The following is a 20,709-nucleotide window of genomic DNA, read 5'->3' on the forward strand; positions in this document are numbered from 1 at the left end:
TCCGCAGGTGGCTTTCAGTCAGGTTCAACCGTTCAGCCTCCAGCCCCAGCACGGTTGCTGCGTCTTGCACGTGACGCCGGGACAGCTGCGACAAGGTGGGCCCGGTCCACGCTCCACCTCCAGACAGCCCTGGTGCAGGCAGGGGCAGCGGGGCCGGGGCTTCGCACCTGCCGCTCGCCTGGCGCCTCACCCGGCTCTGTGCTCCGTGGAGGTGGCCCAGGCCAAGGGTGCCAGCCGTGGTGGCGGAGCTAATCCCCAGCGGCCGGTGAAACGAGAGAGGAGAAGCCCCCAGGAGGACAGCTTGTACCCATGGCTGCAATTCGGCTGCCCCCAGAAGGCCAGGCCCCGAGGGCCTCTGTTTTGCCAGTGAGCGCAGGCCTGGCCTGGGGGCCTGGGCTTCGCCCTTGGCAGTCAAGGGCAAACGAGGCCCCCGGGCTGGCTAAGGCCAAGGAGCAGGGTGCCCCCCGCCGCCCCGCTCCTTCTGTGCCGTAGGCCACGGCCAGGTTCCGTCAGGCCAGCCCTCGTCCGGGGCCCATCTGGGACCCCTCCCTGCCAATGCCTTGCTCTGCCCTTCTCGGTCAGCGAGCGGGGCCGTGTGAGGCCTGTAGAGAAGGGGACTGGAAGGGCAGGAGTGGTTGGGACGCTGAAGACTCCAGTGTCCTGTTCCCGGAGCCCTGTTTAGGCACAGTAGCTGCTCACACAGATGTCCCCACGCAACTTCCCAGCATGGCCGGAGAGCTGAGTGCACGCTGCCTCTCTGAGGCCCGGCTGTACCTCCCTCTGCGCGAGGAGGCCTGGCGCCATTCCCTCTGAGTGTCCCCATGGCCAGACTGCGGACGTGCGGTGGCGCCCCCCCGGCTAAGGCTTTGAAGCTGCCGAAGCTGAAGCCAGGGCCCATGGGCCCGTGTCTGGGAGCCCCCGCCACAAGCTGTTTGGCAGTCCTGGGTCTGCCGGACACCTGCACTGAGCCCTACCAGGGAGGCCTCACATCTGGGCTGCCCTCACCTGGGAGCAGGCCCAACTGCAGGCCACCTCCTTCAGGGGCTCCTGGGACCACCCTGTGTGGTGGCTCTGCTCGTTTATGCACGTGGGTTCTGTTTTCGATTGGTTGGCAGGTTCCTGTCTCCTTCCCCTGGAGGTCTCCAGGATCTAGAACAATCCCTGACATAGCCTGTCCCCCCCCCGTGGAGGTCTGCACTGGCAACCGGATGAAGGATGGCCTCAGTGCCACAGGCGGATGACCTTGACTCACGGATGGGGGGCCCTGGGACTGGAGTGTGCTGTGAGGGGGGGTGCCCAAGACCTGGGACTGGAGGAGGGCAGGACAGTGGCTTGCAGAGGGGCCAAGGTGAGGAGGTTGGAACAGGGCTGTGGGAGCCCCTGAGGAAGGGGGTGCAGAGCAGAGCCCAAAGCTGCTGGGGTTGGGAAGAGCCAAGGAGTCCCAGAACCCCAAGTGACATCTGCTTGTCTATGGAGGGGAGTTTCTGCCACCCAGCCCCCTACACACTCCAGCCCTGGTGAGGGTGGGGGTCACCCAGGGGCCCACCTTGGGGCCCACCGGGCACTGGCTCTGCAGGATCATGAGTGGCCGACAGTGCCCTGGGCATCTGCTGCCACCAAGTGGTGGATGGAGTGGTCGCCCGGCCAGAGCACCTGGGCCCCGAGTCTCAGGGAAGCCCCTCAGAGCCCTGGAGGACCCCCGCCGCACCGGACCCTGGCCCAGGACCGCCCCCCCCCCCCCCCCCGCCAGGCTGGCCACCTGGACTTTGTTGCCTCTCTTTTCTTTCTTAACTCCGAAAACCAAGTTCCTCCCTTTAGTAGGGAAACACGATCGTCCTAAGAAGGACAGGCCGAATCCCCTTCCACACAGCTGGAAACTGAGGCTGGGAGCTGTCCGGGGCATCCGGAGGTGGCGAGCCAGGGAATGGGGCAGGTGGGCTTTAACTGAGGGGAGCTTCCAGGGGCAGAGGGGGAAGGGATCCTGCAGCCTGACTCTGTGCCCAGTTCCTCCTCCTAAGCCTCTGCAGACCCCAAGCCTCCGGAAGACAGCAGATGGGTCCCCCCACATCCCTCCCTCAGCTGGACATCAGCCCCCTCAGGGCCGGTCGGCCTCCCCCACCTCAGTCCCGCCTCTGGTGCAGGAAGGAACCGTGGCCTGCCTCTCCTGCAATGTGGAGGTCAGGACACCTTCCCCTCCGACAGTGTCACGAACGGGAGGCCGCCTCAGGGCCCCAGGAGCAGGCTGTGGGGTGGGGGTGCGCGGCCAGGGGCGGGCTCCAGCGCGCACAGGGGAGGGATCGGGGCGCGCCGGCGGGGCTGGGGGGCGGCCGGGTCCACAGCGCACTTGAGCCAGGAGCTTGGCGCGGGGCCGGGGGGGCGGGGTCCACGGCGAGGGGCGGGGTCCACGGCGAGGGGCGGGGCGGGGTCTGTGTCGGGGGCGGGGTCCACGGCGAGGGGCGGGGCGGGGCGGGGTCTGTGTCGGGGGCGGGGTCCCCGGCGGGCCGCTCACTTCCGCCCGACGCGCGGCTGGGGGCGGATGGAGGCGGCGCGGAGGCCGCGGCAGGGGCTGCGCCGCCGGAGGCCGTCCTCGGGGGGCGGGTGAGGCCGGGGCCGGGAGAGTGGGGGGGGGAGGCCTGTGGGGGGGCTGGCCGGGGGTCGGGGGGAGGCCGGTGTCCCCTGGGCGCTCCGGGCCCCGCGCCCACGTGTTTCCCGGAACCCGACTCGGTTCCCCGCCCCCGCCGGGTCCCCCGCTGAGTTCTCCCCGCACCCCCAGCGGCCGCGGGGGGCCCCTCCCGGGGGATAGCGGCGGGTGCGCGCGGCCGTGGGCGGAGCTGCTGCGAGCTGGGAGCGCGGACCTGAGCCCCGACGGAGAGCTGCCGTCGCTGCCTGCCTTCCCCGGCCCGGTGCGTAGTGGGGCGGCGCCCGGGGAGGCCGGGTGTGCAGTGGGGCGGGCGCCCTGGCCGGGGAGGCGCCCGACGCGGCCCCACGACCTCGTTTGGCAGGAGCCCGGCCGGGGTCCCGAGCGCACCGCGCCCCCCGAGGTGTTCACCGTGGGAGCCCGGACCTTTTCCTGGACGCCCTTCCCACCGGCCCCGACGGGAGGCGGGGACCCCGGGCGCTCCTACCGGGTGCTGCTTGGGGCCCGGGCGCGCTCGGGGCCCCCTGCCCGGTCCCCGCAGCGACGCCCCGCGCCTGAGCCCCGCGGGACCCCCGGCGCCCAGGAGCAGCTGTGGGAGGCGACCCTGCGGAGCTGCCCCATGTGCCAGGCCGACTTCGCCCCCAGGTGAGTGCGCGGGGCCTGGCCTCCATTCCCCTCCGCTCACCCCAGCCCTGTTGGGGAGCCACAGCCACGTTTAGAAGGCCGAGGGGTGCTTGGGCTCAGCTTCGGCCTCTTCAGGTGCTAGTTGGTGCCTGCGGAGTTTGCGGGGCTCAGTGACTGAACCCGTTAGCCAGACGGCGCAGGTGTATGGTCTGGGGGTCCACCGCTCACTCGTCCTTTGAGCCCCGTGGACAGGCGGCAGTCTCCCTGGAGCCGACTCTGCCGCCGGAGGGCAGGGAGCCCCACCTCTAAGTCACAGGGAACCTAGTGGTGACTGCCATCTCCAGGGCCCCCCCCAGGCTGTGGGTCGCCAAGCAGTTTCCTGTTTAAAGCATCCCACCGCTGTCTTCGTAGGGGTAGGTTTTAAAAAAGAAGACTTTTTGTGCCTAGAGATGCTGTTTTCCTTTAAGAACTCATTGTATATTTTTATATTCCTTTTTTAAAAAAAGATGTAATTATTTATTTTACAGAGACAGGGAGTGCAGATGGGGGGTAGGGGCAGAGGGAGAGGGACCAAGCAGTCTCCCTGCTGAGCATGGAGCCTGGCGCAGGGCTCCATCCTACGACCCCGAGATCAGACCTGAGCCGAAACCAAGAGTCAGACGCTTAACTGACTGAGCCACCCAGGTGCCCTCTTTATATCTTTTTTTAAGTAAGGGGAATGGAATTCAGTTTTGCTGAGATGTTAAACCTGAACTGCGCAGCTTGTGGGCCACGTCCCACAGCTAAGGACACAGGTGTGGGGGTCATAGGGCTCAGGTGCAGTGAATGGACGGCAGGTTTCAGTAAGTGGGCCGCTCCAGATTTCCTGTGGCTGAGACATGGTGTGCAAGTCCCGGGCCGCATCCCTGGTCCTCCAGAAGCAAACACCATCCTGGACAGTGAGGGCGATGGAGCTGATGGCAGACCAAACCCCCTCAAGCCCCTGGTTCGGATGAGCACACAGAGCCTGCCCACGAAGATCTTTTGATCCCGTCGTGATCCTGTCGGTCGGTGGTCAACTGTCTGGGCTCCTCCAGTCTGCACCGTTGTTACGGGAACAAGGCTTTGAAAGCCCGGTGCTGGGGTGAGCCCAGTACCCCCACATTTATCTCCTTGAAGTGCCCGCACAGCCCAGGGCTGGGGAGGCAAGAGCGGCCTGGTTTGGGTGAGGTGGTGGCTGTCCCACACGGGGACGGGGACAGGGACGGTGCATGTGGGTGAAGCCCCGGCAGGCGGAGCCACAAGCCGGGCCTGGCGGAGGTGGCTCAGCGGCCCACAGGAGCACCGGGGAATTTGCAGAATGTTCGCAGACCCAGCATCTCACTGCAATGCCTCTTGCCTGTAGTTGTGTTTTGGGATGGTTGTGGGTTGCAAATACCGACCGGCTCGCCAGTTCTGAGAATGCGGTGATTACTCTTTAAAAACTGTGGTCTTCCCGACTCACGCCTGGTCCACGAAGCCCAGGGGCAGAGGACGCCACTGCAGACCCTGGCGGGAAATGTGTTTTCTTGGCAGAAGCTGTCAGGGTGCCCCACCTTTCCTCCTCTTCCGGAGGGGGCTCATCTTTGGGATGCTGGCGTTTCTACACAGTCTAAAGGAAAAGATTCCCGATGACAGAGACAGCAGGGAGAGAAAAACTGCAGATTTGAGTTTCTTAAGCAGTTAAATTAAGGCTTGGCAGAGTGTCTCATTTTTCCCAAAGTAGGTGTCAGCGCAGTGGGGTCCAGGCCTCAGCGTGTCTGAAATGCTCGTAGCGCGTTCTTCCATGTGACTGCAAAGGAGAGGGTCCTCGGGCCAGGACACGCCCCTCAGGTCTGCCCTGTGACTGGGGACACATGGGTCGCTGCAAACAAAGGCGCGGGCCCTTGGGATGCTCAGGACCCTGGGGCAGGGAGACAACCTGGGCCATGGGAGGGAGGGTCTGGTGTGGCAGGTGTACGCAGTAACGAAACTGTCCAACTGTCTTGTGACTTTCTCTAGAAAACTGTCAGCTTTTAGTGATTCTTGGGAAAAATTGTTTTAATATATAATATCTTTTATTTAAAAAAATATTTTTAAGTAAACTCTACAGCCAGCGTGGGGCTTGAACTCCTGACCCCCGAGGTCAAGGGTCACATGCTCTGCTGACTGAGCCAGCTGGGCGCCCCACTTGGGAAATTTTTGACCCAGAGACCGAGGCTGCGCTCTGCCCTTCTGACAGGCCACGGGGGTGACTGGTGACCCGAGGGCTTCTGGTGATGGGTGTGCTTTGGGGACAGGGTGCTGTGGGATGAGCGCACCGTTCTTCTCAAAGCCTTAGCGTTTCCAGGTCACTCAGGACGGCTTTATTCTGTGATGCGACGGATGGTTACGTGGTGGATTCGACAAACGGGGTGTGAAACCCCATCCGCTTGCTGCTAGGTTTGCGTGTTCTGTGGGCTCTCGGGGGGCGGTTGGGAGGACGGGCTCCCATGGGCCACTTGACGTGGGGATGGGGAAGCCAGAAGCTGAGTCGTGTCCCGCGTGTGCGAGGGGCACCTGGCTTGCTGGCCCTGTGCCAGTGCGGGGCCCCTGCGGGTTGCTGTGTCTGAGGCAGACGCCTGGAGGCTCTTGGGCCGAGTCTCCTCTCCTGCAGCCACGCCAACGGCCACACATGGGCTTCGAGGTGACGGAAGGCAGGCCCGTCTTGGGCAAGCTGCTGCAGAAACTGCGTGCGGGACAGGGCTGCTGAGACCAAGTTCGCTTACTCGGGGCGGGGGGGGTCTGAAGGGTCCCAGAGGGTGCCCCCCCAAGGGATACCCCCTGGAAACCCCAGACAAGGTGGCCCGGTCCAGACCTTAGGATCTCCTGGCAGCCTTGGAGAGAGCAGGCAGGGGCCCTAGGGACTGGGGAGCCCACTGGCCAGCCCTACAAAGTCTGAGAAGGTAGCTGGCGGCCACTGGAGGGGCACAGGCGCCCAGAGCAGCAGGGCGAGAGGCGGTGCTGTGCTCCCCGCCGTCGTGCAGTGTTGCTCCAGGGACGGGCCTTTCTACTCTGGCCTGTGAACTTGGCCAGCTGAGCCGGATGGCTCTAGATCGGACAGAGGAAGGGTCACATCTTGGGAGGTCCCTGGGGCTAGGGAGAAGCCCTGTGGGCAAACCGCCTCAGGCCATGGCGCAGAGGGTCCAGCGGGAGCCATGGTGATGAAGGGGGTGTCCGCTCTGTCAGCTGCTAACAGGCCCAGGGGTGCCCCACTGGGGAAGGCCGCGGGGGCAAAACCGGTGTGCTGAGCTCCGCTCTGTAAGTGCAGGTGGGGCTCCGGCCACCGTGACACGTGCCGGCCTGGGACAGGCTGGGGGGGATATTTAAGTCCCAACAGGAAGGGGGTTGTCACTCGTGCTGCCAGGCCCAGGGAGGTACAGGGAGGCTGGGCCCGTCTGGAGCGTAAGGGTTGCAGGAGGGGGTCTGGACAGGCCTTGGCCAATAGCAGGAGGCCGAGGAGCTGAGGGCAGGCCAGCCGATGGGTGGACACAGGAACACTGCCGCTTGCAGCCGGTGGGCTCGGCCGCGTTGTGGGAGTGTGTCCCCCAGCAGCCCTGCTGAGCACCCCAGCTCTGCCACTCTCGGGGGCACGGCCAGAAGCTGCCCGCCCACAGCTCTCAAGCACATCGGAGACGGTCCTGCCTGGCCCCCCCTCCTTGATGGGGTCAGATGAGATCAGGGATGGGAAGTGCTCTGTGCCACGAATCCAGACCCCTCCCCACACCCCACTGGACACCGAGAGGCCAACCATAGGCCTCGGAGCCCCCAGAGCTGTAGGTTGGCAGCCCAGGTTCACTGAACCCCCTCCCTAAGGGGGCTTGGTCTGTCCACGTCAAGAAAACACGATCTCAGACCTGAGCTGCACACGCACCTTCCACCCACTTCATTTCCCTGCGTCTCTGGACAGACAGTGATCGTGCTCCTGGGGTCCCAGCCTTTGTGCTTTTCCTTTTGGGGGGGCCAAGTGGGGCGGTTTTCGTAAGAGGACGTGACCCTCTGACGGACCTCTGACAGAGGCCCAGCCGTGGGCAGGCCGGGGAGCAAGGAAGGGCCGCCCTCGACCTTGAGGCCCTGCAGAGGAGCTTCTCACCTGTCCTGTGCACCGCCAGGCGGGCTTTCAGGCTCCAGGACAAGCAGTTCCCTGGGAGCCGTGAGGTTCTCAAGTCGAGTGGGTTCCAGAATCCCTGGGAGGCTCGTTCAGACACATGGCGCCCCCCTCCCCCCAGACGCAGGTGCCTGGGTGAGCCTTGAGAACGTGTGTCCAGGTGCACTGAGCGCCTGGCCCAGAGAAACAGCCCCGGGGAACAGGATTTGGGAAGGCCTGTTCTGGCTCGTGTGGCCTCTCTGGACCTTCCCCGTTTCCGACCAGCTATGGAGACTGTTGCGGGGTTCTCTCTGGCTGACCTTTGGTGAGGTGGTCACACCAGGGAAGGCCGTGAAGGTGCGTGGCGGGTGCCCTGGCCAGGTGGCGTGTGGCCAGCGTTCGCGTGCCTGGGTGACCATCTCCTCCCTCTTGCAGTCTGGCCCCGCTGGACATCGATGGCCACCTTGCTCAGTGCCTGGCGGAAAGCACGGAAGACGTGGTGTGGTGAGCCTAGCCAGTGCGGAGGCCCAGCCTCCCCCTGCCGGAACCGTGTCCTCTCCGCCCTGGAAGCCACGTGTTAAAATGTCAGTGTGGACTCCTGGTGTGGTGTGTTTGTATCGGGACCGAAACCCGGGCTCCTCTCCCTTTTTGGCTGACGCTAAGCAGAGCGCTCTCCTGCCGTCCGGAATGGACAGAGCCGCTCAGCAGAGGGACCAGGCCCAGGTGCATGAGCTGAGACTCGTGAGCAGAACTGGCTGCATCTGCGGACAGGCGGGGGCTGCACGTTTTCCTGCCTCCGCAGACCCCGCTCACACCGTGTTTTAATTCCCCAGATGAAGTGCTCATTATGCAGTGCCGGCCACCCCGGGCGGAAGACACCTCACCCACGGACGGGCGGGGACTTAAGGGGCGGGACCGGGCCAGGCGTCATCGCAGTGGGCAGGCCAGTGTGCCAGAACATTCCGCATCAGCCAGGTGTTGGGCTTCCGGGGCCCGTGGAAAATGGGGCACAAGAGCATCTGTAGGTAGCTCTCCTTCCAGTGCTGATGGCCCACAGATTCTGGAAGAGCTGGGCTTTTGTGGCACCCACCGTGGCCGCAGAGCAGTGGTGGCAGGGAGCGGGTCACGAGCCATGAAGACCGTGGAGGAACCTAACTGCACGTGACCAAGGGAAAGATGCCAGTCTGCAGACCGCATGCTGCGTGACCCCCTGTAGGGGCTTCTGGAAAAGGCAAAACTACAGAGACAGTCGAGAGACCTGTGGGCACCACGGACGGGCACACGGGACTTCGGGCGTGTGCACCAATCTGCACTGGTGGGTACATGTCATCATTTTGTCCAAACTGTGCGCTGCGCCCCCAAGATGTGCACCCAGCACCCTGGGGACGATGACATGTTTGTGCGGTTTGTCCGCGGTCACAAGTGGCCCCTGGGAAGGGAGGGGGGGGTGGCGGTACATGGGGGCAGGGGCACGTGGGAAATCTCTGCAGATGCCCTGCAATTTTGATATGAACCTAAAACTGCTCTATAAAAAGTCTATTTTTTAGAAAACGCTTTCCAGGGCGCCTGGGTGGCTCAGTGGTTAAGCGACTGCCTTCCGCTCAGGTCATGATCCCAGGGTCCTGGGATGGAGCCCTGCATCGGGCTCCCTGCTCCACGGGAAGCCTGCTTCTCCCTCCTGCTCCCCCTGCTTGTGTGCTCGCTCTCTAATAAATAAAATCTTAAAAAAATAATAAAATAAAAACACCTTCCAAAACTGCTGCTTTCTGGAAACACCTAGTTTTATCAGAAATAATAGCATGCGTGTTCCTCTAAGTCTTTCTTTAGTGGATGCGAGAAGCCTGCCCGGCCTTGGCCCGCAAACGCCAGCTGTGGGAGGAAGATGGCTGGGGACGGGCGCTGCCCGCTCACCGCGCCAACCACAGACTGCGCCGGCCATGGCCACGGTGTCTCCATCCACAGGCCATCCAGACAACCCATGCCGCTCGCCAATGTTGGGGCTGCTGCTTCCCACCCCCACTGCAGTGCTACCTTCCCCTTCTTGAATTTATAAAGCAGACGGCTCTACGTGTCCCCGAGGCACCAGCCCGGCCATGTGCACACGTCTGCACAGGACCCGCCCAGCTGGAACCCGAGCCGCTGTTTGGCAGCAAGAAATCAATGCTTTCAGTCTCAACAAATCCAGGGTCCCCGTCCTGTTGGAACAGACGCTGTCATTGTGCCCAAGGGGGCTCTCAGCAGCCGTTTGTTATCCCCTCCTGGGCACACGGGGCTCTCCCCCTCCCCGTGTGACATCAGCCCGTCCCAGGGCTCCGCTCACCAGTCCCGACTGACCGCCTAGCCCTCGGGCGGACGCCGTGCTATGGATGTCAGCTCCAGGCTGTGACCCCCGTGAGACCCAGAAGTTGGCCCTCGGGATCTGCTCTGGGGTCCCTAATTTCTGTCTTTGGAGGCAAGTCTTCCCGGTTGCAATTGCATCACTGGTTGAGACAAGTCTCTGTGTTGTAGAAAAGCTACTCTGCAACCGGGGTGGAATGTTCGTGGGTCTTCTAGATTTATTATGTAAGGCTAGGGGCACCTACACGCAGATGTTTTTAAATTTTCTAATTCTGAGCATACTTATTACCGGTAAAAATATTTTTTTGAAGATTTAATACAGGATATCACGGAGCTTAGTGTTTGCAGAAATATTTTGTGCAGATTTTGTTTTCAACTTCCTTACCTTTTTTGGTCTCCGGGTGCTTCTGTCAGCAGCAGGATCCGTCTGGATGCCGTGTGGCCTCCACGCTGGACCATGGCGACGCACGGGTGTGACACACGTGTTAAATATTAACAGAAACCTACCGGGATTTAGAAAACGTTCCAAATTTGTAAATTCTTCATCGCAGTGCGTCCCTGCGGGCACTCGGACTCCCGTCCCCAGTCCCCAGCCACCACTTGGCACAGACCCCGCCCGCTCTGGGGCCTCCCGTGTGGGTGTCGCCCGCGACTCTGGGCAGGTGCCGCTCGCAGAAAAAAGGCACCAGGGAGGCTTCAACATCATGGGCACATTTTATTCCTCAGGACATTATAGGCTAAGTCTCCTGGCGGAGCAGGTCAGTTCTGTTTCTGTGGAAAGTGTGCACCTTCGAAATCGTGGGGCAGTTTCTCCCTCGGACACAGTCACCGCGGGTCCTCCGCGGCGCAGGCACAAGAAGCAAACTCCTCCAGCACGAAGCCGGCCGCGCGGGCCCAGACGCCAGACTGTTCCGCTCCGAGAAGGGCCGGCTGGACGCCCCGTCCACGGTCTCCGCGGCAAGTGTCCCTCCTGGCCGCGCTTGGAGCCTTGCGTCCAGCCTGGCATGCATGCGCTGTGGTTAAGGATAGAGCGAAGGGGTCATTCACAGACGTGTCCATGACAGAGAAGACGGCCTCACACGGACTCCTCGGTGGAGAGCAGTAACGGGTTGATGTACTCGAAACCTTCAAACTCGGACTGGTCGATCCTCTTTATGACGTCCCTGTGTGCACAGGCAGAGCGCAGGGTCTGGTGTCAGCCCCTGCCCCCAAGCCCGCGGCCGACCCGGACAGGGCAGACGGCTGACGGGGTGATCCGACCCTCCTGGCCGCCCCCCCGCCCCCCGCCCCCCACCCAGGCCTCACTCATCATCTGGGGTCAGCTGCACGGGCTCGCTGGTGAACTGGGTGTCGAAGTTGTCCAGACCGTACTCGTCGGTTATCTGGGGCTGGAATGGCGGAAGGGCCTGCTTCTTCTCCAACTGGGAAGAACAAGGCAAGAAGTCAGATTGGGTCTTTGCAGGGACTCAAACCACAGGACGGAATAGAAGACACTCCGTGTTTAAGTATGTCCCGTATTTGAAGACTAGCTTTCTTTTCCCTTAAACACAAATCTAGGAGAAAGCATCTGAAGCCAGAAAAACCCTGAGTTTAGAAATGCTGGCAGCATGGGCCACATGGGCCCTGTACCCGGGACAGAGCCGGCTGGGCATCTGCACCCCCACAGCCCGGCCCCTGAAACCGAACCAGGCTGGTCTCGGGAGCGTTTCCTTTCTTTTTTTTTTTTTTAAAGATTTTATTTATTTATTTGACAGAGAGAGAGAGAGTGAAAGCAGCAACACAAGCAAGGGGAGTGGGAGAGGGAGAAGCAGGCTCCCCGCCGAGCAGGGAGCCCGATGCGGGGCTTGATCCCAGGACCCTGGGATCATGACCTGAGCCGAAGGCAGACGCTTAACGACTGAGCCACCCAGGCGTCCCAGGAGCGTTTCCTTTCTTACAACTTGGAACCCTGGTCGTAAAGGAGCTCGGACTCGGCAGGGACGCCGCTGCCCACGCCGCCGCTTGGTGAGCCCTTGTCCCACCGGGACCTTCCTCCCCGAAAAGCCGTAACTGATCCTCTGTTTCTAATCACAAGGGATGCTCGTCAGGCAGGAAACAGGGCTTCTCAGGATCCAGACTCTGACTTCCAACTCACCCTTTATGGGGCTGAGACACGCTCATGCCAGAGGGCGGAGTGCCCGGGCCAGGGGCCCCTCAGCGGCGAGGACAGTGAGGGCCTGCTTGCCCAGTCCCTCCGTGACACACGCAAGCCTCCCCCCGCCCCCAGCGGGTGTGCGCTGTGCCCGAGAACACTGAGCCGTGAGCAAGAGACACGGGCCTGCCCTGTGGGGCCATCGTGTTGGGTCCCCTCCGTGCCGTGTAACCACGCGTGAGGCCGGGGAGAGGAAGCACGCAGCACGCTGCCCAGGCCTGCTGGGCCCTTGGTAGGGCTGAGCCTGGACACGCCTGCCTGCGTGGGGCTGCACACGTCCCCGCGCAGGCCGTGGAACTGTCCAAGGCCGACGTGACGAGCCGTTCCAGTTACAACAGAAGCAGAGCGGGCGTGGAACATGAGCGGCTCGGGCCCCACTTCGGCAAGTGGAGGACCTGGGGGTGTCCCAGACATGGACGAGTCCTTCCCGCCGGCTGCCCGACACACACAGGGATGTGGCTGGCACGGCATCCGGTCCCCGGGCAGGAGAGGGCATGTGGCAGAGAGGACGGGCTGTCCCTGCAGGCAGAGCGGTCACCCGTGTGCGTGGGGACCAAGGCCCCGTCCTTGTTGCTTCTCACCTTTTATACACAATTACCCATATTCTTTTGTATGCAATCTTTTCTGATAAAAAGGGGGGGGGTATTTCTTAAGCTATTTCCCCACCTTAGGTCTTGGCTGCTTTAAGATTTAAATAGCAAGTCGCAGCAGACCCAAGAAGCAAGTGGAGCTGGGTCTGAAGCAAGAAGCTCTCCCGGGGTCCTCCACGCCCACCCCCCATCCCGGGGCCCCATCCTCTGGTCTGAGGGCGTGAGGCTGCTCAGCCTCCCTCCGAGACTGTCTCACGAGCGTCTCAAGAGCGTCACCTCCTTTCCTCAGCCAAAAGCAGTGAGCAAGAACAGTGCCACCTGGATGCCGCCCAGAGGCAGGCCGCCGCTCGGCAGAGCCGGTGTGAGCAGAGAGGAGGCTGGAAGGGGCATGCGTGGCGGCCAGGCAGGCTGCGGTTCTGAGGGCCTGGAGGAGGCAAGGGCGGTGGGCTGCCCCGCAGAGGGTGCTGGGGGCCTCGGGGGCTCCGAGAAGCTTGAGAGGAAGCAGGAGGTCCCTGGACAGAGGAGGCCGCCCCTGGCAAGGCTAGGCAGGGAGCAGTCCCGTCCTGGGGGCGGGCAGAGGCCCAGACCTGGAGGCTGAGTGTCTGAGGACTGGGTGGGAGAGGCAGAGTGGGGTCCAGGGTGACAGCATCTCCGAGCGGGGCTTCTCCTGTCCGCTAGTCCCTGTTTCCCCAGCTCCGGGTGATGAGCCCCCCACCGGATGTGTGCGAAGCAGAGACTGTGCTGGACCCTGCTCTCCCGGCCGTGGGGGTAGCAAGGGAATTCCAGGAGCCGCCCTGTGAGGGCAGAGCGACCCCAGCACCCATTTTATCAAAATGCTTCTTTCCCTCCACTCTCTGCACATCCCTCCCACCGAAAACAGCATACCCTCAAGTACGGCGGGGCACTGTGCTCGGACCCCGCGGGCCGCCTCACGCAATACGCGTCTTTCCGCTCAGGCGTGTCCGCAATGGCGGCCGAGCGGGTGGTCATGCACTCCGCAGAGCCAAGGGTGGGCCCGCAGGCCCCCGTGTCCCCTAGGGGACCACCTGCACCTTCCTCGACCGATTGGGGTCTGGACGTGGCTTATAAATGTGGACACTGCTCGTGGAAGAGCACCCTCATCGTTTCACACGCACGCCATCAACCCTTAGCCTTCTGATCCCGGCAAACGCAGGCTGCACTTGAGTGCTTCCGGCCAGGATGCACTGACCAGAGATGGCCAGATGCCACCCTCGGGAATCGGGGGATCCGGATGGGCTTCTCCAGGATTACTGCAACGAGTGGGGCCCTGGTGAGAAGTCTGGTTCCTTCCCGAGGCTCCCTGCTGTTTGCTCTGCCCAGCCCGGAGCTGGGCGGTCTGCAGGGCCCCTGGCCCCTGCTCCCTGCATGCATCACCGGCATCTGGCTGGAGCCCCGCCGACAGTGGCCGAGGTATCTACGAAGGCCTTTTCCAGCTCAGTGGGATGACACCTGCCTAGCGAGTGCTGGGGGCTGTGCTGTGCGGAACCCCCAAGGCCCTGCCATGGGCCCGGCCCGTCAATACGTGGGCCACGGAGGCTCAGCGTGGCCCAGGGGTTGTGGACGCCTGGCGGTGGCACTTTCCTCCAGGCCAGGTGTCCCGAGCTGTACGGATAATGGTCAGAAACCAGCCCAAATCTAATTTGCCCTCCCTTGTGCTAGTGGACCAATCAAAGTCAGTTTCTCTTTTCTTCCGTTTTTTTGAGTAAGCTCTACACCCAACGTGGGGCTTGAACACACGACTCTGACATCAAGAGTCACACGCTCCACTGACTGAGCCAGCCAGGTGCCCCCAAAGTCTTTTTCTTAATTAAAAAGTACCTGTGCTCTGAATATTGTTCTAAGAATTTGTGTCTAATAACTCCAAGGGAGAGGACGCTGGATTGTGTTTTGAAATCACCCAGCCGCGGCCTGGACAGGGCTGGGTGTGGGCGGGGTGGGCGCGTGGTCTGAGCGCGCTCCTCACCGCGACCCCACAAATGCGCAGACGACAGTCCTGTGGGTGGAAAGTGACAGTGACCAGAGGGAGTGGACGAGAGCTGCCCTGCCCCCGGCGGGCCTCAGCACTGGCCACGGGCCTCCACAGCAGCGGGAGGGGGAGGGGGAGACGCGACAGCACCCAGAGCGGGGCTTTCTCCCGATCTAGTTTGAGCTAAAGTCCAATCTTCACTTAATTAGCTAGCTAATCTCCTTCGTCTCAGGAGCACAATTTAAAGGTTATATTTCAGTAACTCTGCAGCCACTTATTTGTTGTGAACCAAATTCAGTTCAATCTTCCTTTAGTACCAGGAACCAGGGTGCTAAAGTGGAAAGGGTTTGTATCCTTCACTGTTCACCGTGGCCCAAGATGGGACCAAGAAGGGCAGGTTCTGGTAAACCAACCATGAAACCGGCTCCCACCAGTGGATTTTACACAGAATCAACCAGGCGGTGTGGTCACAGATGAAGGACGTCCCCGACCGGACCCCCGGGCAGCACAGCACGTGGTGGGGACACCGAGGCAGGACCTCTCCTAGGGCCCCAGAGGGCGGCCCCGCCACACCCTTCATCCCAGCCCGCCCTGGAGGGGGGGTCAGCAAACGGGTCCCCGTGCTTTACCAGGTCCCAGTCTATGCTGCGGAAGAATGCGTGAGACTTGATATCGGAAAATCCCGTCTGTGGCCGGCAGCCGAGCCTCTCTTTGGGGTCCTAGGGGTCAGAGTTCAAATAAGGACCAGTCAGTATGGTGCAAAGCAGCCCGGATTCACAGCCAGAGGACACGCAGCTTCCTTTCCCTCTGTGACCTAAAGAGCTTCGCCGCATGCCCTCCGCCGCCTCAGCACCCAGCTGAGAGCAGACGGACGGTACTTGCACTGAATTTCTCTTGGGCACAGTTTCTTGTTCTGTTTTGGCAAGTATGACGGAAGACGCCGAAGCACAGGGCAGAGGTCCGGTCGGGAAGCAGAGCCGCCCCCCCCCCGCCCCGGGTCCCGCAGCAGCCTGGGCAGCCACACTCGGACGGCCTTCTCGGCGGCCACAGGTGTACCTTGTTTAAAAATCCTTTCAAGACGTGGGAGGCCTTCACGGAGAGGAATCGGGGGATCCGGATGGGCTTCTCCAGGATTACTGCAACGAGTGGGGCCCTGGTGAGAAGTCTGGTTCCTTCCCGAGGCTCCCTGCTGTTTGCTCTGCCCAGCCCGGAGCTGGGCGGTCTGCAGGGCCCCTGGCCCCCGCTCCCTGCATGCAGCAGGGTCTCTCGGCCACAGAGGCCCCACCCCCCGCCCGCCCCGGATCCTGCGGGGGCCTCACGGACGAGGGCGCCTCTGCACAGGACCACCAGAGGGCGCTGCGGGGACGACCGCGTTCCTGGGCGCCCGCATCCCCATCCCCGGGCAGGGAATTCGGCACCTGCAGGTGGCAAGGAGCCCTGCCCGGGGCCCCGCCCACCCACGCCTCCAGGGCGCACACCTGGTGGCGGCAGGAAGGAGTCTGGGCTGAATCAGGACAGGCGGGCTTTCCCGGTGAACTGGCCCCCCACACCACGGTCGCTCCCACTTCCCCACCCCGGGTCCTTGCTTCCCTGAGAGCAGGTGTGTGGGGATGGGCCGACCTTGTTTGTGCGGGCCGGGCGGGTGGGGGGGAGACCCGAACGCACAGCCCGGGGGCGGCACCTGAAGAAGCCTCGGGAGACACCTGGTGGCCCACGCACCTTGGAAAAGGTAGTCCTCGGTGTTCATGTCGGGGTTGTCGGTGATGATGTCAAAGGGGGAGCGCCCGGCCATCATCTCAAACATCAGAACCCCCAGCGCCCACCAGTCCACGCTGAAGCCTGGAGGGACGGCACAGGCCGGGCCGCGGGCGGTCGGCAGGGGCTCATATGCAGTGGGGAGGCAGGGGAGCGCGGCCGCGGGCACGGCTCCGGCCAGCGCTGGGCCCGGTGCCCCGACATGCCCTGGGCGGCCTGGCTTCCCCTCTGCCCACCGTCCTGGGGCCCGTGTCTTTTTTTTTTTAACTAGTTGCAAAGCTGTTTCCACATCAGGGCCGTTAACCCTCTTGCTGGCTCTCTGCTGGTTTTCCAGATTGTCATCTTGCCTTTTAAGCCAGCCAGTGGCCCGCCCTCTGGCCGCGCAGACTTGGGCAGCTGAGCGAGCCTGTGGGGCAACCATCCTTTTCACTCTACTTCGGCTTACTACCTAAACTTGAACGCTGCCTTTCATGAAGGCCGCAAGCAGTCTTTCCCACATTCTCCTGCAGTCGCTGTTGCAGGGTGTATTTTATCGCATCGGGGAATGGGAGTGGGAGAGCCTGGCTTCAGTTGTGCCCGCAGCCCCTTAGGCTCTCTGGAGCTGTCGCCCCATCCCGTGCGGGACCCCCAGGCCCAGACCGGCTTCTAGACGCCCGATCCTGGTCTGCCCATCTGCCATCTGTCCTTCCCTGTCCGGCTCCTCAGTGACACGGGGGATAGCAGCCTGGTGGGCACCTCTGACCCGAGAGAGCAAGTGACCTGCCCACCTAGCCAGCCCCCATTTTAATGGCAAAGAAAATGTTTAAGAATATCTGATGGTGTATTTGTGACATGCCTCACTGAAAACACTAGGACACAAGAGTATGTGGGGTGGGCACACACGCACAAGCATGCATCACACGCACACCACACGTAAACACGCACAGGCGTGCATCACGCGCACACCACACGCATGCACAAGCATGCATCACACGTGTACAAATATGTATCATACACACCCATACACATGTACAAACACATGCACGCACACCACACACACGTACATACATGCGTCACACGTGGCACTTCACACTCATGCACATGCACCACACACACACACACGTGCACACATAGAGTAATCTCAGTTTTGTTTCAAACCCAGAGAAAGCAGAGGGGCAGAGACGCTTCCACGGGGACTGCAGGCAGGTTAACCTGTCCCCCTCGGTCACTCCCCCACTGGTGGGGGTGGCACGCAAGCTGGGGGCACTCGTACACGTGTGTGGCTTTGCTTCCTTCCCCACCGCTTAGGGCTCCTTGATAAAAGGAATCCTATCCAGTTCCTCCACCTGGGGACGCCTGAGTGGACACCCAGGAGGACAGACGGGGGCCACACAGGTTCAAATAAGGGCTGAGGCCAGATGGTGACAGGGGCCGGGAACAAAGTGAGGGGTGTGTATTTCGGGTGTAATCGGTCAATAAAACCGCTCTCCCTGGCTACTGGGCTAGGGCCCCAGAGTCCGGGTTAGGACCCCTGGCAGGGTCAGCCCCGGCAGGTCCACCCGGCCCCCTCTGCTCCGGGACCACATCCCTGAGAAGAGCATGCCTCCAGGGCCCAGGGGCTGCCCTCATCTGCATCCGCCTGCCCTGTGCCAGCGAGCAGCTCCCCCGCCCGCCCGACAGCCCCGCTCACCATACTCCTCCCCCCGCAGGATTTCTGGGGCGATGTAATTCGGGGTTCCGCAGAAAGTGCTGGTCGTGTCACCAGGGCCCAGGCCTTCCTGTGGGGACAAAGTCAGTTACCCCCCATTGGTGGGACGATGTGTCTCAGAGAAAGCTGGCTTAGGACCGTGAACGCGAGGCCCCTGGGCCCCCTGGAGCCGCGGTGACCGGGTGGTGGGCACCTCTGACCACGGACCGCGTACTCGCCTTGCACATGCCGTAGTCCGTTAACTTGATGTGGCCGTCAGCATCGAGGAGGACGTTGTCCAGCTTCAGATCCCGGTAGATGATCCCTCGCTCATGGAGGAAGTTGAGAGCAATACAGATCTCAGCAGCGTAGAATCTGGGGGCGGCAGAGAGAGCCCAACGGGGAGCTTGGGTGGGAGGCCCGTGCAGGCAGACAGGAGCTGGGGGGACGCCGCTACTGAAGTGACCAAGAGCATGTTATTACAGCCTCTGACCCCCGGCTTTGTCATCAATAAAATGGGAATAGTATCACCGACATTCCTGTGCCTATCAGGAAAACCAAACACGTGAGCTAGGGTCTTGAAGACGTGTGCACAGCCCCGTCCACAACTGCACTGTTCACTGTGGCCAAAGGTGGAGACCACCCGGGTGCCCCTCGCCGGATGGACGGACAAGCAAGCGTGGCCCCTCCACACAGCGGGGTACTGAGCCCTGCTGCGACATGGACGGACCTTGCGGATGCTCCGCTCAGTGACACGAGCCAGTCCTAGAAGGACAGATGCTGTCGGATCCCCCCTCAGGAGGTCGCAGCAGGGACTGGGGAGGCCGGGGGGCCAGTGTCTCATGGGGGCGGAGCGTCAGTCCGGGAAGATGGAACGTTCCGGAGACGCACGGCGGGGACGGGCGCACGCGGTGTGAGTGTGCTTCACGCCGCTGAGCGGTGCACTCGCCAAGGGCTAGCGCGGTGAATTCTAGGTTCTGTCCACAATTAAAAGTGAAAATGCTAGTGTGTGGGGAGTGAGCGATGCCTGACTTACTACATGCCTTTCCCAGAAAGGACCTAAGAAGACTCACAAAACTGTTTGGAGTGGTTTTAGGCGAGGAAGCGAGGAGCTGGGAGAACCACGGAAAGGAGGCAGAGTGGGCCCCGAGGCGGCGGCAGCGGCGGGGGGGAGGGCGGGCCCTTAGGTCACTGTCACCTAAGCAGAAACAGGTTCTTCTTCTCCGAGGGCCAGTGCCCTGCTTTGCATCCATGTAACCAGAACCAGAAGTGGCCCGATGCCCACTCAGGGGAGTTTACAGCCGGAACGTATGCGCCCCCTGCCCTTCCCCGGTTTTGGAAACAGGAAAAAGGCAGAACCGTGCAACGCCATTGTGCACTCTCTCCCAGGAGCACCCCTTCTCTTCCATAATCGTGGACCCCCGAGCCACACTGCAGGGGACAGCGGCGTCTTCTTTGCCACGTCCCCCTGGACTCCACCTCCCTTCCAGCTCACTGCTGGCCTCCGAGGAGAGGCCCCACTGCCCGGCCCGCGCCTGCCCGCCCACGCCCGCCCACCAGCATGGCACCCACCTGGCATGCTCCTCCGGAAGCTTCCTCTGTCTCTGCATATGGAACATGAGGTCCCCGCCGTTGACGTACTCTATGACCAGGAACAGCCTGAAGGGAGAGAGAGAGCAGTGTGGGCTGAGACCCCACGCGGCCCATGCTGGACCTCGCCGGAGGCAGGCGCAACGGGCGGAAGCCCCATGACCAGGACCAACCAAGCTTGCCCTGGCAGGTCAGCTCCCCTCTGGTGAGGCCGAAGCAGGGAGGTGCCCAGGGTCGCTTAGCCCGGCCCAGGCTGGTGAGAAAAGCAGCCCAGACTGAGAAGTCGGGCTCTGCACCCAGATCCCTGGGGCGTCATCCTGGCGGACGTCAAGAGATCCTGCCCATGGGGTCTCTGGTTCTGATCAGTTCTGATCCCGACATAGGGAACCTGACTGAGAACACACATGACAATTCCCATTCAGCCGCTCATGCCCCCAGCACAGAAGCCCACGTTCTCCCCACGGGGCCGGCAAGGCAGGGGCAGGATACGGAGCTGCGGGACCACCCTGGAGGCCGCGGGGCCCGGGAGAGCAGGGGCACGGGCCAGGGGAGGGGGTGGCCGTGTCTGGCGAGCGACTGCTCTGCCCACCGAGTCTGGATGGACCCCAGGGAGGCACAGGAGCTGCTCTGTCCTGGGGGCTGCCCCGGTGGCTTGGGTGGGGGCAGGGCAGTAAGGAGGCACTGAGGACAGCCGACAAGCTTGCAGAGGTCTGGACACCAGGGCAGAAAGAAGGGGGTGGGGCTGCAGGCTGGAGCCTGGCCATCAGACGGACTGTCCCTGTGCAGGGGTGACTTGGAGGCAGGGAGAAGGCCTGGGGGCAGCTGGGGCCAGGGCGGGCCGGTGTGACTCTTTGTGACCCTGCGTGACCCCGTGACTAAGGAACTGGGACCACACACCATCCCAGTCTCCAAACACTCTACCACGTGGATCCTTCTACGCGACATCTTTCTCGAGTTCAATGAGATGCCATTTTCAAAATTAAATTCAGGCGCAATCTTCCAGAAATACCCTGCTGAGGGCAGCTCACGGTTCCTCTGGGTGGGGAGTGGGAGTGAGCGCAGACAGCTGACGGGGTCGGCCTGTGGGTCACAGGTGCCCCGCCCTCACAGTGCCGGGAAGACGGGGGTCGCTTTACTTGAGTGAGTGCACGAGCTGAGGCCACCCACGGAGGTTCTCATGTGCGCCTACAAGAGCGACAACCCGAAAT

At 62.3% G+C, this 20,709-nt stretch overlaps 2 protein-coding genes across 3 annotated transcripts in view; one reads left to right on the forward strand and one right to left on the reverse strand.

The window, feature by feature from the left end:
* The first annotated feature begins 2,487 nt into the window (after positions 1–2,487).
* On the forward strand, positions 2,488–10,387 carry FAAP20 (FA core complex associated protein 20). The gene is made up of 4 exons (XM_054513177.2): positions 2,488–2,598; positions 2,774–2,903; positions 3,003–3,283; positions 7,821–10,387. Exons 1-4 carry the CDS (start codon positions 2,537–2,539, stop codon positions 7,891–7,893), a joined length of 546 nt encoding a protein of 181 aa, XP_054369152.2. The 5' UTR covers positions 2,488–2,536; the 3' UTR covers positions 7,894–10,387.
* A 30-nt stretch (positions 10,388–10,417) lies between these two features.
* PRKCZ (protein kinase C zeta) overlaps positions 10,418–20,709 on the reverse strand; it is a 104,275-nt gene continuing 93,983 nt past the window's right edge. For both annotated transcript variants that reach the window (XM_064590092.1, XM_045898881.3), the window contains 8 exons: positions 19,484–19,570; positions 18,151–18,286; positions 17,915–18,002; positions 16,210–16,329; positions 15,547–15,626; positions 15,120–15,209; positions 11,028–11,143; positions 10,418–10,885 (listed from right to left, as the gene is read on the reverse strand). In XM_064590092.1, coding sequence (XP_064446162.1) covers positions 10,798–10,885; positions 11,028–11,143; positions 15,120–15,209; positions 15,547–15,626; positions 16,210–16,329; positions 17,915–18,002; positions 18,151–18,286; positions 19,484–19,570 — 805 coding nt within the window. In that variant the 3' untranslated portion in view covers positions 10,418–10,797. The remainder of the gene's footprint in view (positions 10,886–11,027; positions 11,144–15,119; positions 15,210–15,546; positions 15,627–16,209; positions 16,330–17,914; positions 18,003–18,150; positions 18,287–19,483; positions 19,571–20,709) is intronic.

The sequence above is a fragment of the Mirounga angustirostris genome, unplaced genomic scaffold (assembly GCF_029215605.1).
Source record: "Mirounga angustirostris isolate CCGP_5_RB_7025 unplaced genomic scaffold, mMirAng1.0.hap1 SCAF_4, whole genome shotgun sequence".
Lineage (NCBI taxonomy): Eukaryota > Metazoa > Chordata > Mammalia > Carnivora > Phocidae > Mirounga > Mirounga angustirostris.

What these genes read in the sequence shown, in the direction of transcription:
- FAAP20 (XM_054513177.2), top strand. Translation starts at nt 2,537, where the DNA reads ATGGAGGCGGCGCGGAGGCCGCGGCAGGGGCTGCGCCGCCGGAGGCCG. An exon ending in AGGCCGTCCTCGGGGGGCGG is followed by an intron (nt 2,599 to 2,773) that starts GTGAGGCCGGGG and finishes CCGCACCCCCAG; the next exon opens with CGGCCGCGGGGGGCCCCTCC. An exon ending in TGCCTGCCTTCCCCGGCCCG is followed by an intron (nt 2,904 to 3,002) that starts GTGCGTAGTGGG and finishes CTCGTTTGGCAG; the next exon opens with GAGCCCGGCCGGGGTCCCGA.